This window comes from Bombina bombina, chromosome 10 (assembly GCF_027579735.1).
Source record: "Bombina bombina isolate aBomBom1 chromosome 10, aBomBom1.pri, whole genome shotgun sequence".
Taxonomy (NCBI): domain Eukaryota; kingdom Metazoa; phylum Chordata; class Amphibia; order Anura; family Bombinatoridae; genus Bombina; species Bombina bombina.
In genome coordinates, this window is record NC_069508.1 from 150,431,450 (window position 1) to 150,446,577 (window position 15,128).

Consider the following 15,128-nt stretch of genomic DNA (forward strand, 5'->3'; position numbering starts at 1 on the left):
AACATGCAATATGGGTAGACTTTATGGGACTTTTGGTTTTTATCTACCGTCAAATTATATGCTTCTACATATCAATAGAAAATTGGTAAGCTTTCTGATATTCAGACCTTCATTTAGGCCTTGATCTGAAACAGAATAGTCATTCAACTAGCTAATCCCCCTCAATGGACTTTTAACCTGGTTTTAATGGTTCTTCAGGTTCGTTCATTTGAACCTATGTATCTTGACCTTCAGCTGTTATTCTGCAAGGTTCTATTTCTCTTGGCTATTTCTTAAGCCAGGAAATTGTCTCAGCTTTCAGGTCATGCAATCCTCCTTACCTAATTGTTCATCAGTATACGATTGTTCTGAGAACCAGCAAGTTCTTTCGCCCGAAGGTAGTATCTTCAGATAATATCAATTAGAAAATTGTGCTTACCTCATTATGTTCAGCTCCTAAAATTTCTAAGGAGCGACTTTACAACCGCAGAGCATTAAAATTTTACTTTGAAGACACAAAGTAGTTTATACTTCCCTCTTCTTTGTTAGCTATTAGAGCAGTTGCCATTTCTTGGGACTTCGGGAATAAGGCTGCCATTGAACAAACTTGTAAACCAACTACTTGGTATTTACATAAGTTTACAAAATTCTATTAGTTTGACGTGTATGCCTCTTCAAAGGCTGCTTTTAGCAAGAAAGCCTTAACTGTTTATCTGCCCTATTAAATGGTGGTCATGTAAACTTCCGTGCTGTGGACTGTTAACATGTTATGGAAAAAATATATACTTTACCTGATAAAGTCATTTCTTTCATGATGGTGAGAGTCCACAAGTGAAGCCCTTGTACAGTTGGCAGCAGAAGAGGTTTGCATTTCCCTTGTCCTGCTTTGTCATTTTTGCGGTTCTGTTTTACTCCATTTACATGGACATATGTTTGGCTGATTTATTCAGGGGAGTGGGATGGATTAAAAACTCTGGTGTGCTGGGTGTTTTTGTCTCCTTGTAGATTTTAATCCCAGGTGATGTCTCGTGGACTCTCATTATCATAAAAGAAATGTATTTATCGTGTAAGCATAACTTGTTTTTCTTGTATTGCTTCTATTGGTTGTAAAGAAAGGGTTGAAAGTGTAATTTAGCAGTTGATGTAGCATATCTTGATTTCAACAAAGCATTTGACACTGTCCCACACAATAAACTAATTCACAAACTGTATCTCCTTGGTCTAGACTCAAAAATTGTGAACTGAGTGGAATGCTGGCTTAAGGACAGAAAACAAAGTGTCTTAGTAAATGGAGTTCATTCAACTAGTGGTGTTCCTCAGGGGTCAGTTCTGGGGCCTGTTTTGTTTAACATATTTATCTGTGATATCAGCAAAGGGCTACAGGGGAAAGTATGTCTGTTTGCAGATGATAAAAAAATTTGTAACAGAGTGGATGTTCCAGGGGAGGTAGAAAAAATGAGAAGTGATATAATAATAATAATTGGAGGATTGGACAAACGACTGGGATCTAAAGTTTAACACAGTAAAGTGTAAAATAATGCATTTAGGGAAGAAAAATCCAAATGTTAATTACAGACTCAATGACACTTTACTGACTGTTACAGATGAGGAACAGGACTTGGGAATTATTATTTCAGATGATTTAAGACTTAGTAAACAATGTAGTAATGCAGCGAGTAAGGCTAGCAGAATGCTTGGATATATTGGTAGAGGTATTTGCAGCAGAAATAGTAAGGTTCTTATGCCACTTTATAGATCATTAGTTAGGCCTCATCTTGAGTATTGTGTGCAGTTCTGGAGGCCATATCTTCAGAAGGATATTAACAAACTTGAATCTGTGCAAAGGAGGGCTACCAAAATGGTACATGGTCTAAAATATAAAACTTACCAGGATAGGCTCAATGACCTAAATATGTATAGCTTAGAGGAGAGAAGGGAAAGAGGTGATATGATAGCAACTTTCAAGTACGTTAAAGGGCTTAGTAAAACTGAGGCTGTGGGTATTTTTCATAAAATGGAAAATTCAAGAACAAGGGGTCATGATCTTAAGCTGAAGGGTAGTATATTTAGGAGTAATTTGAGGAAGCACTTCTTTACAGAAAGAGTGATTGATTTATGGAATAAACTTCCTCAAAAGGTAGTAATGACAAACACTGTGGGGACTTTAAAAATGCCTGGGAAAAGCATAAGGCTATCTTACGAACTAGATACGTTTATACTTTTAGGTAATATCGGGCAGACTTGCTGGGCCTATGGCTCTTCTCTGCCGTCAATATCTATGTTTCTATGTAATACTCACCTTCTTAATAACATTTAGTGTATTCTTTATTTTAAAGTAGAAAAAATTATTTGTAAACAATGGTTATGAGCTAAATTCAGCTTCCATATGATTCCATTACTGTGTTTCTTATCAGTTATCAGTAAAGAGCAATTAACAGCTGAAGCTTCCTCTTTTGCGATAAAATTAATATTGACTGATGTATTGTTTGTTTTTAATGTTTCCTCCATTCAGCAGTCACTTTAAGATTGAATTTGTGGAAGTTGGCGGGATCCTAACATTACTGGAGATTTTAGGTTTAAAACAGCTTAATGAGGAACACAAAAAAGAAGCGCTAAAACTGCTTGAGATTTTGAGCGGAGGTGGAAGAAAATTTAAAGAGCTGGTGTGTGAAAGCTATGGTGGGTCTTCATATATTCAGTGTCTTGTCAGTTGTTGTTTTAGTTGTAGTGCCTTTTAGGTATGTACAATAAGAATGATGGCATTGTTGTATCTAATTAAATAGCAGAAAACTTATATTAATGCTAGAGTTCAAGTTCTCACTGAGGCACCGATGATCGAAAAGTGCTACGAGGCGGCAAAATATTCTAAGGGATCTAAAATATTCCAAACTCCTGACATAGCGGCATCGCCGACAGGCATTTACTATACATGCCATTGGTAAGTGATGCTGGCTTAGGCAACACCCAGCATTGCTGACCATATTGCTGATGTATAGTAAAGGATCCCTAGAATACAACTGCCATCTGCCTAACCGCTAATGCTAATACCCCTAAACCAAAGTACCCTAAAATCGCAAAATAACATTAAACTAATAAACATCTAAACCGCTGCACACCCACAGCAAGTGCTATCCTATTAACCCCTATGCAGCCACATACCCACCACAATCAACTATTTACCCCATGTTGCTAACTATTAACCCCTATGCCGCCCTAAATACCCACTGCAAATATATAACTATTAACCCTTATGTCGCCACATACCCATCGCAAGTATCTAACTATTAACCCCTATGCCGCCACATACCAACCGCAATCAACTATTAAGCCCTATGTAGCTAACTATAAACCCCTATGCCGCCATATACCCACCACAATTAACTAACCATTTAACCCCATGCCACCATAAACCCCAAACGCAAACTAACCTAACACCTAAATTAAACCCCCTAAGTTAGAAATAAAATATAAAAAATCTAAGTTAAAGAAAAATTCCAGAAGAGGATAGAGGAAGATTTGACTAAATTGGCATACACCACTAGACTTGGGACAAAGGGTAACTTAAGTAATGAAGAGAAAACAGCACTCAAAAACCTAAGTGAAAATACAAATCTAGTGGTAAGGGCAGCAGATAAGGGGGGATCTGTTGTCTTAATGGACAGGGCATTCTTTGTAAAGGAGGCCCATAGGCAACTTAATGACCCCAAAAAATACACTATACTAGACTTTGACCCCACAAGCAGATTTCAAAAAGAGCTCTCACATTTGATTGATGATGGGAAGGAGGAGGGCTTTTTGGATGATGGCACTTGTGATTTTTTGTATGCCAGGAATCCCAAGATCCCTACCTTCAACATTCTCCCAAAGGTGCACAAGACTTTGGAGAATGTTGAGGGCAGACCCATCATTAGTGGGATCGATTCCATGTTGGAGCCATTTTCAAAATGGCTAGACTCTATCTTACAACCCCTGGTGGGGGAACTTCTTAGCCATCTTAGGGACACCAAACAACTGCTGAAAGAAATAGAAGTAATCCCTTGGAAAGAGGGCTATGGGTGGCTTACAGTCGATGTTAAATCGTTATATTCATCCATCCCGCACAGCTCTGGTTTGGAAGCTATATCCTTCTTTCTAAGGAGATCCACTGGGTATAGTGAGAAATTCATCAGGTTTATTCTCAGAGTCACTGAGTTCTTACTGACTCATAACTTTTTTGTATTTGAACATGTTTTTTATCTCCAAAGATGTGGCACAGCCATGGGAGCTAAATTTGCCCCCTCTTACGCCAACCTATATATGGGTTGGTGGGAGCTGTGCCACATCTTTGGAGACACAAACATCTATAGGGGCAAAATCGTCTATTATCGTAGATATATAGACGACCTGCTGTTTGTATGGGATGGTAGTCTGAATGAAGCTCAAGAGTTTGTAGGGCATCTAAATATTAATGATGCAAGTCTACAATTTACCCATGATTTTGGGCACTCCAGAATAAATGGGGAGGGAACTGACTATATAAAGGTAGAGCTCTACAGAAAACCCATAACTAGGAACACCCTATTGCACGCTCAGAGTAGTCACCCCAAGCAGGTTTTTAAGTCGGTATTGAAAGGACAATTTACTAGGGTAAAAAGAAATTGTACCAGAGTAAGTGAACACTCAAAACATGAGATGGAACTATATGAAACATTTCTTGAGAGGGGGTACCCTAAACAGGATATTATTAGGGCCCGGGACGAAGTAAGGGCCATTGAGAGGGCCAACTTACTTAAAGACAAATCCACAGAGTGTGATGCAAAGTCTGAACAATTAACATTTGTGACACAGTTCAGTAAACAATATTACCAGATATGTAATATTATACGTAGACATATGCCACTCTTGAGGTCAGATGATGACCTGACACAGATTGCATCACACAGGTTGAGATTTGCTTTCAAGAGAGGCAAAACTATAGGAAATTATGTGGCACCTACACAACTGAAACTGGATGAGACTAATGCTTTCTCCTGGCTGAGTTACAAAGGAGTTTACAAATGTAGCTTCTCAAACTGCATAGCATGCAGTCATGTCAAATTGGGCAATATATTTAGAAGCGCCTACTCTGGAGAGACATTTGCACATAGAGCGCTCTTTAACTGCAGGTCAACTTATGCAGTATATCTCCTTAGTTGTGACTCTTGTGACATTCAATACACAGGACAAACGTCCAGACAAGTAAGGACCAGGATAAGGGAACACATAAATGACATCAAAAGGGGCAAACTAACCACCCCCTTGGTGAACCACTTTAAGGTTAAACACAACAAAGATCCAGGGACATTGTCATGGACGATTGTTGAAGTTATTGGTACAAATAACAGGGGAGGTGATAGGGACACCTTGCTTCTTAAAAGGGAGGTGTTCTGGATGCACAGGCTACACACCAGAATGCCCAATGGGCTCAATTCTGAATACGATCTTATTAACTTCTGGTGTTAGCATGTGCATCTGTATGTACGGCACACTACTTTAAAATAGATAGTATATAAATAGTGACAGTGGAGTGTCCTTACCATATCACTATATATGATACAAAAAAATTCCCATACACAGAGTCCTCAATCAAGTTCATTATATTTAAAGGGTATTTTTATTAGTTATAATTTTTTATCCTTTTTCCCTTTATTTGATATTTAATTAACCCATCTAATTAGGTACCCCAATTATCCATAACCTTAATACTTGACAGACATGGAATAATATTCAATGTATAGAGCTATCCACTATTACAATAGCATATGTGTATATAATGCTGCTTAAAGTAAGCGGACATATGCGACTCTTATTAATTTTGTCTGTAACTCTCCGTGTGGGGGTTCTCAGTATCACATGCATTGAGTTAAGTCTAATTTAGCTCTTTTTGTTATGGTTGAAATTACTTAGCTGTCTTTACATGAATTGTATGCAGTGGATAATGTGGAGTTAACTTCCAAACGGGGCGATATGTATATGTATGTAATTTGATCTATAGGTGGAGGTGTGTATCAACCACGTAATATTGGTTTTTAACCTATCACAGGTGATTTGTTCTTTTAAAAGGAAGGCCTGGCTTTTACCCTACAGCTACGATTACGGCTTTTGCCGAAACATGTCAGCGTAAGGGTACGTGGTTGACCACTACTCCACCTAGCCCTGAGGTTTACTCTTTTTCCAGCAATTCTGGTTGTGATTTTACATACCTTGAATAAAGGACATTTGCATTTTGAAAAACATCCGGTGCCTCATTTTTGCCTTTACACTGTAGATATAATGTACTCAGGCCTTGCATTGATATTCAATATTTAAACCGTTATGCATGTATATTGCATAATATTTTAAGTATTGCATATACATTCATTTATGAAAGCTTGTTGTGTTTATTAGTGATAACATAGATATATATGTTAATATATATTTATGTTATAGTAGTCAGTATCATGAAATTATACTTTTACATAACAGGCATGCAGTTATGTAGACCTATAATATGAATGATACTGTCTATAATTAGAAATAATAAACACAACAAGCAACATTAATTACATTTTAATTTATATGCAAATATTTAAACAGTATGCATTCTACATAGCAATGCATCATTTATATATTGGATATTTATGTGTAGGGCCTTAGTTTCAACAGTTAGTTTTAGGTTATGGCAAATTTAAGGATCAATGTTTAAATTATATGCATAGTGATGTATAATGCATATTAGTTTAAAGTATTGTAGATATCGTAAAAGGGATTTAATGGTTGCTTAAAGTGATTATAAAGTTTAATGAATAAGTGCTTAGTAATTAAAAATAATTTTTAAAACAAGGGCACTTTTATTCATTAAACTTTACAATGATGCTTATTTTTTACAATACTTACCTTTGCGTTATGGTAAACTTAACGCAGATCCTCCACCCGCAGCTCCTGCTTTTATTAGCAGATCAATGACGAATCCAGCACTCTTGAGTGCCCCCTTTGGCGTCCAGCTTGTGGGGCATGCAACGATTGGAGGATCTGCATTATGTTTACCATAAGGCAAAGGTAAGTATTTAAAAAAATTAGGGTCATTGTAAAGTTTAATGAATGAAAGTACCCCAGTTTTTAAGATTATTTTTAGTTACCGGCACTTATTCATTAAACTTTACAATAACTTTAATATTATTTTAAACATATATTTTCAAATATATATATGTTTGAAACAAAAGCAAGCAACTATTAAATCCCTTTTAACATATATCCAATACTTTAAATAATCTACATTGTACATAACAATGCATATTTTGTCATGGAGATGAGCTATATGCCGGAGGACCCGGCAAAACCTCTCCGTCCTATCCGGGCTCAGGAACTCCGCGCCAGACCGGCATTGAGCCCTGGTCCACCGCTTCTTAAAAGGGGTATCGATCGGGTAGGGCGTAAGGGATCAAGTCAGTCTTTTAGTATGTTGTCGGCATTTTGATGAGGCAACTAGGGATACCACTTGTTTGGGGGTGCTGCCTTCTGGGAGGAATAGGGGACCAGATTTGAAGTGTCCCCCATTCTCCCAGAAGGTAGAGAGATGGCTGCTCGCTGGCATCACTTGAACATGCCCCTTATTTTAGAATATTCCTACAGACCCAATAAGCTATAACTCCTTGGCAGGTCTGTTTATGCTTTGAACATTGGGGCGTGAAACATAAACATCAGGTAGTTCAATAGTGCACATCTTTTAGTAATAAAACAGGGAGTGCTTTCTGTTATCTTTCTATTTGATTCACAGGCTGTACAACTCTTTAGTAAAGAAAACAGAAAATCAATAGCGGAAGAGTAGAGGCAACTTTATATAACAAAATAGTTGTGTTTCAGCTCATCATGATTTTGGAAGCATTTGTTTTGTTTTATAGTTATATACTATATATGGTGTTTTGCTTATATACACACCATAACAACATGTATGAGCTGTGTTTCAGTTTGATATTTTAAAACAAGTTAGCATGTTTTATATCCACTGTGTTAAATGGACAGTCTACTCCAGAATTGTTATTGTTTAAAAAGATAGATATTAACTTTATTACCCTTTTCCCAGTTTTGCATAACCAACACGGTTATATTAATATACTTATTACCTCTTTGACTGCCTTGTATCTAAGCTTCTGCAGACTGCCCCCTTATCTCAGTTCTTTTGACAGACTTGCATTTTATCCAATCAGTGCTGACTCATAATTAGCTCCACGGAAGTTAGCACAATGTTATCTATATGGCACACATGAAATAGCACTGTCTAGCTGTGAAAACTGTCAAAATGCACTGAGATAAGAGCAGCCTTTAGGGGCTTAGAAATCAGTATATGAGTCTACCTACGTTTAGCTTTAAACAAAGAACACCAAGAGAACAAAGCTAATTTGATGATAAAAGTAAATTGGAAAGTTGTTTAAAATTGCATGCCCTTTCTGAATTGTGGAAGTTTAATTTTTACTAGACTGTCCCTTTAATATCTAGCTCAAAAACACAATTTTTAACCCTATCTCAGCTTTTTGGAAAATAATAAACTGGCTTAATGCAAAAGTTCTTGTTTTGCAGGAGTGCGTGCAATTGCAGAGTGCCTGGCAAAGTCCAAATCTGAAGAAACTCAGGAGCAGGCACAAGCAGTTTTGGAACTGCTTGCTCATGGAAACCCCAAATATCAGAATCAAGTATATAAAGGGTTAATTGCACTTTTACCGTGTTGTTCTCCCAAAGTACAACAGCTGGCCCTACAGACTCTCAGGGCTGTGCAGGTACAGAATTTAGCTCATTGTAAACTTTTCATAAAACAGGATGTCTTGACTTACCCAATTAAGAATAGGCTGAATTTAAAACACAAAGTCCAGAACACCGATACATGAAGTTATGTAGCATCCTTTCTTTTTTGTACCAGGTAAATGTACGTATAAAACATATGAAAACTACAACACTATACAGAGCTCACTGCCGCAAAACATCCATTAAATACCAATGCACAATAAGCAGTGCATCTATTCAAGTTTTAAACTTTATATTGTTTAATCAGCATTTTTGATGGTTGTTTTAAAGCCAATGAGAAGCTTCTTAATATTCTTGCATCCTTTGTCTTAAGCACTATATAGCAGCAGTGTTTTAAATCATGTCATACCTAACGTGTTCAGCTGAGCTGATCAAGATATGCTCTCATGGGCAGGGCCGGTGGCTACACAGGTGAAGACATAGGGCTAGATTTATTATTGTGGCGGGGCGAAATTACCCGCAGGTATTTGGCATTGCACACGAGCGCAATTTTGCGCTCGCGTGCAATCCCGCCCCCTGCCCGCGCACAGCCAATCACGCGCGGGCAGGAGCTGTCAATCTCCTCGGTCGGACTCGACCGAGGAGATTGAATTTCGCCAGTTTAGAGGTGGCGAAGAGCTTAGGGAAGCAGCGGTCTGGTGACCGCTGCTTGATAAATCATGGAGAGCAAGTTGTTGTGAGAACTTGCTGCCGTAGGGCTACCGTAGGGGCTTGATAAATCTAGCCCATAATATGCCGCCCACCCCCAGATGAAATTATATACTCTGCCATTTCTGCTTCTTAACAAAATGTCCTAATGATGTGTTAAGCAGCTATAGATAACTATTTTATCTATAATATCCATTGCCACATCAATATTTTACTGTTAAATCTGATTTATTATAACAACTACAATGGTTTATTTCTGCATGACATAATGTACCAAAGTGGTGGCTCGGCACAATATAGTAAATCAGTGGTGGGTCTGCATTACAAATCAAACAGTGGTGACAATATATAAAACACACAAACCTAGAGGCAGAATGACCTCTCTTCTTTTTCACAGGGTAGACAGATTATAGATATGTGGTACTGCGCAGGTATGACTTTAGATAGCTACACACATATATAAAACAAAAGCCAAGTTAAGTGCACTCACTGTTACAGCCACATCCGCCGGGGTGCTGCGTAGAAATGTTTAGCAATAGCAGTCAGCCCCCTAAGGGGAAGAAAAACGCTTCACTCTCTGGTCTTTGAAAAAAAAAACAGTAAAAGCCTTTAATCAATCCTCATAGGAAATTAGTAGAAAGAAGTCATCCCAAACGTTTCGATACCTGCTGGTATCTTTCTCAATGGGTTAAGACAAAATCCTGTGTCCCAAAAAGCTTTCTTCCCCTTAGGGTGCTGACTGCTATTGCTATATATATATATATATATATATATATATATATATATATATATATATATATATATATATATATATATATATACACAAATACACATTTTTTATGTATGTGTATATTTTCTATGCCTCTTTAAAGAGACAGTAAAGTCAAAGAGCAGCAATATTAAACAACTATCCAATTTACTTATATTATCAAATGTTCTATGTTCTCTAGATATTCTGTTTAAGACCATACTCAGATAAAGCTCAGGAGCTAGCTGATGATTGGTTGCTGGACATATATGCCTTTAATTGGCTCACCCAATGTGTTCAGCTAGCTCCCAGTAGTGCATTATTGTTCCTGAGCCTACATTAACATAGGTTTACTTTTTAACAAAGGACACCAAGAGAACAAAGCAAATATGAAGTATATTAGAAAGTTATTTAAAACTGCATGTTCTATTTGAATCATTAAGGTTTAATTTTGACTCAACTGTCCCTTTAGAGCAGGGGTGGGCAAGAGGTAGATCGCTGTCTACCAGTGGACCGCGAATGAATTTTGAGGTGACTGCCTGGAAGTTTTCAAAAGTCTGCATAATAAGAGAAACATTTCTCACACATCTAGATTCTAAGTGAAGAGCTTTGCCACCGTAGATGTATAAGAAATGTTTCTCTTAAGCAGACTTTTGAAATCGGCTATGAGTCTATGACGGCGGTATGTGTACTTCAGCATGCGCGACGAGGTTGTAGCTGAACTCGCTGCCCCAGCTTTGGTTACTGCCTGTCCCAAATTCTCCTACTTTTTGTCTCAAGAGCGGTCAGTCTATAGTAGAGACTCTTCATGTGCCAGGCTGAGATGCTGCTCGGTTTCCCTGGGTTTGGCAGTTTCAGGTCCTGCTCTGTCTGATATTCTGCTGCTACTTTCTAGTTCTGTCCTCCGTTACTTGTCACCAGGCTCTGCTGGGTGAATGGTCTGGTGGTGTTTTTTTCCCAGGGTCTGTTACTCCCCCTCAGGTTCTTTTACTTACTCTGTACCAGACTTTGATGCTACTCTCTGATACTTTCTTTGACACTATTAGCTATACTTTAGTTTCTGCAGCTTTCTGTCCCCAGAATTTGTTGTCACCAAATTGTGCAGGTCCTGCTGCTGTCACTGTCCCAACTATTTACAGTAGTCTTTAGCTAGTAGTGGACGGATGGAGAGCAGCCAACAGGACCTGCCCCCTAATCAACCTGACATGGCATCCAGCCAATAAAATTACTTTGTAGAATGAGTCTGTCTATGATTGGCTGAGAATAGTTCATTGTCATCGTTGTACCTGAGCTGTGGATTTCCCATGTGTTCCAAGCTTGACTACTCCGCTAGCCCTAGACTAGAGCTGTCTTGATTGTGAGACTACTTATTCATACGCAGGCGCGGTACACAGATAAGGTTGCTTGATGGTCCCACCGTGACGTAAATAGAGAGCTCTCACAGAAAGTAAAGAGCACGGCTGTATTTATTATTAAAGACTGCTGCTGATTTTTAAACCTGTATTATTTGTGGCGAAAAATACAATTTCTCTTGTTAAGTGTATTCAGTCCACGGGTCATCCATTACTTATGGGATATATTCCCTTCCCAACAGGAAGTTGCAAAAGGATCACCCAAAGCAGAGCTGCTATATAGCTCCTCCCCTCACATGTCATATCCAGTCATTCTCTTGCAACCCTCAACATAGATGGAGGTCGTGAGAGGAGTGTGGTGTTTTATACTTAATTATTTCTTCAATCAAAAGTTTGTTATTTTTAAATGGCACCGGAGTGTGCTGTTTTTTTTCTCAGGCAGTATTTGGAAGAAGAATCTGCCTGCGTTTTCTATGATCTTAGCAGAAGTAACTAAGATCCACTGGCTGTTCTCGCACATTCTGAGGAGTGGGGTAACTTCAGAAAGGGAATAGCGTGCGGGGTCTCCTGCAAATAAGGTATGTGCAGTAAAATATTTTTCTAAGGAATGGAATTGACTAAGAAAATACTGCTGATACCGATGTAATGTAAGTAAAGCCTTAAATGCAGTGAAAGCGACTGGTATCAGGCTGATTAATGTATATGCAGTAAAGTAATTTTCTAAGTAATGGAATTTGACTAAGAAAATGCTGCTAATACTGAAGTAATGTAATAAGCCTTAAATGCAGTAGAAGGACTGGTATCAGGCTTATCAATAGAGATACATACTCTTTAAAAAAGGATGTTTAAAACGTTTGCTGGCATGTTTAATCGTTTTTGTGAGGTACATTGTTGATAAAGCTTATTGGGGCATGAATTTTTCCACATGGCTGACTTATATTTCTGCATAGAAACAGTTAACTGAGGCTTCCATTTTGGTGCTTTTTTGCGCAGTAAAAATTCAGTCTCAGTCTTCCTGCTTCTTCCTGCATGACCCAGGACGTCTCTAGAGAGCTCAAGGGACTTCAAAAGTCATTTTGAGGGAGGTAATCAGTCACAGCAGACCTGTGACAGTGTGTTTGACTGTGTTAAAAAACGTTTTTTTCTCTATTGATTATCCGTTTTGGGTATTATGGGGTTAATCATCCATTTGCAAGTGGGTGCAATGCTCTGCTAACTTAATACATTTACTGTGAAAATTTGGTTGCTATAACTGATTTGGTTCATTGTTATTTCAACTGTGACTGTTTTTTGTGCTTCTTAAAGGCGCAGTAGCGTTTTCTATATTGCTTGTAAATTTATTTTAAAGTGTTTTCCAAGCTTACTAGTCTCATTGCTAGTCTGTTTAAACATGTCTGACACAGATGAATCTGTTTGTTCACTATGTTTGAAGGCCAGTGTGGAGCCCCATAGAAATATGTGTACTAAATGTATTGATTTCACTTTAAATAATAAAGGTCAGTCTTTATCTGTAAAGGAATTATCACCAGACAACGAGGGGGAAGTTATGCCGACTAACTCTCCTCACGTGTCAGTACCTTCGCCTCCCGCTCAGGAGGCGCGTGATATTGTGGCGCCAAGTACATCAGAGACGCCCATACAAATCACTTTACAAGACATGGCTACTATTATGAATAATACCCTGACAGAAGTATTATCTAAATTGCCAGAATTAAGAGGCAAGCGCGATAGCTCTGGGATAAGGACAGAGCGCGCTGGTGCTGTGAGAGCCATGTCCGATACTTAGTCACAGTTTGCAGAATATGAGGACGGAGAGCTTCATTCTGTGGGTGATGGATCTGATCCAGGGAAACCGGATTCAGAGATTTCTAATTTTAAATTTAAGCTTGAGAACCTCCGTGTATTGCTAGGGGAGGTTTTAGCGGTTCTGAATGACTGTAACACAGTTGCAATTCCAGAGAAATTATGTAGGCTGGATAGATACTATGCGGTGCCGGTGTGTACTGACGTTTTTCCTATACCTAAAAGGCTTACAGAAATTATTAGCAAGGAGTGGGATAGACCTGGTGTGCCCTTTTCCCCACCTCCTATATTTAGGAAAATGTTTCCAATAGACGCCACTACACGGGAATTATGGCAGACGGTCCAATGGATAAAAAGTTAGAAGGTTACCTTAAGAAAATGTTTTGTTCAACAAGGTTTTATCTTACAGCCCCTTGCATGCATTGCGCCTGTCACTGCTGCTGCGGCATTCTGGTTTGAGTCTCTAGAAGAGGCCATTCACACAGCTCCATTGGATGAAATTATGGACAAGCTTAAAGCACTTAAGCTAGCTAATGCATTTGTTTCTGATGCCATTGTACATTTAACTAAACTAACGGCTAAGAACTCCGGATTCGCCATCCAGGCGCGCAGAGCGCTATGGCTTAAATCCTGGTCAGCTGACGTGACTTCTAAATCTAAATTACTTAATATTCCTTTCAAGGGGCAGACCTTATTCGGGCCCGGCTTGAAAGAAATTATTGCTGACATTACTGGAGGTAAGGGTCATACCCTTCCTCAGGACAGGGCCAAATCAAAGGCCAAACAGTCTAATTTTCGTGCCTTTCGAAATTTCAAGGCAGGAGCAGCATCAACTTCCTCCGCTCCAAAACAGGAAGGAACTATTGCTCGCTACAGACAGGCCTGGAAAACTAACCAGTCCTGGAACAAGGGCAAGCAGGCCAGAAAACCTACTACTGCCCCTAAGACAGCATGAAGGAACGGCCCCCTATCCGGAAACGGATCTAGTGGGGGGCAGACTTTCTCTCTTCGCCCAGGCGTGGGCAAGAGATGTCCAGGATCCCTGGGCGTTGGAGATCATATCTCAGGGATATCTTCTGGACTTCAAAGCTTCTCCTTATCGAGGGAGATTCCATCTATCAAGGTTATCAGAAAACCAGATAAAGAAAGAGGCATTCCTACGCTGTGTTCAAGACCTCCTAGTAATGAGGGTCATCCACCCTGTTCCGCAGACGGAACAAGGGCAGGGATTTTACTCAAATCTGTTTGTGGTTCCCAAGAAAGAGGGAACCTTCAGACCAATCTTGGACCTAAAGATCTTAAACAAATTCCTAAGAATTTCATCATTCAAAATGGAAACTATTCGAACCATCTACCCATGATCCAAGAGGGTCAATACATGACCACAGTGGACTTAAAGGATGCCTACCTTCACATACCGATTCACAAAGATCATTATCGGTACCTAAGATTTGCCTTTCTAGACAGGCATTACCAGTTTGTAGCTCTTCCCTTCGGGTTAGCTACGGCCCCGAGAATCTTTACAAAGGTTCTGGGCTCACTTCTGGCGGTTCTAAGACCGCGAGGCATAGCGGTGGCTCCGTATCTAGACGACATCCTGATACAGGTGTCAAGCTTTCAAATTGCCAAGTCTCATACAGAGATAGTTCTGGCATTTCTGAGGTTGCATGGGTGGAAAGTGAACGTGGAAAAGAGTTCTTTATCACCACTCACAAGAGTGTCCTTCCTAGGGACTCTTATAGATTCTGTAGAGATGAAAATTTACCTGACGGAGTCCAGGTTATCAAAACTTCTAAATGCTT

General features: G+C 39.0%; 1 protein-coding gene across 1 annotated transcript in view; it reads left to right on the top strand.

The window, feature by feature from the left end:
* ARMH1 (armadillo like helical domain containing 1) overlaps window positions 1-15,128 on the top strand; it is a 195,596-nt gene that overhangs the window by 20,789 nt on the left and 159,679 nt on the right. The window contains exons 3-4 of the mRNA XM_053693387.1: window positions 2,492-2,658; window positions 8,554-8,750. Of these exons, the coding sequence (XP_053549362.1) occupies window positions 2,492-2,658; window positions 8,554-8,750 (364 nt within the window). The remainder of the gene's footprint in view (window positions 1-2,491; window positions 2,659-8,553; window positions 8,751-15,128) is intronic.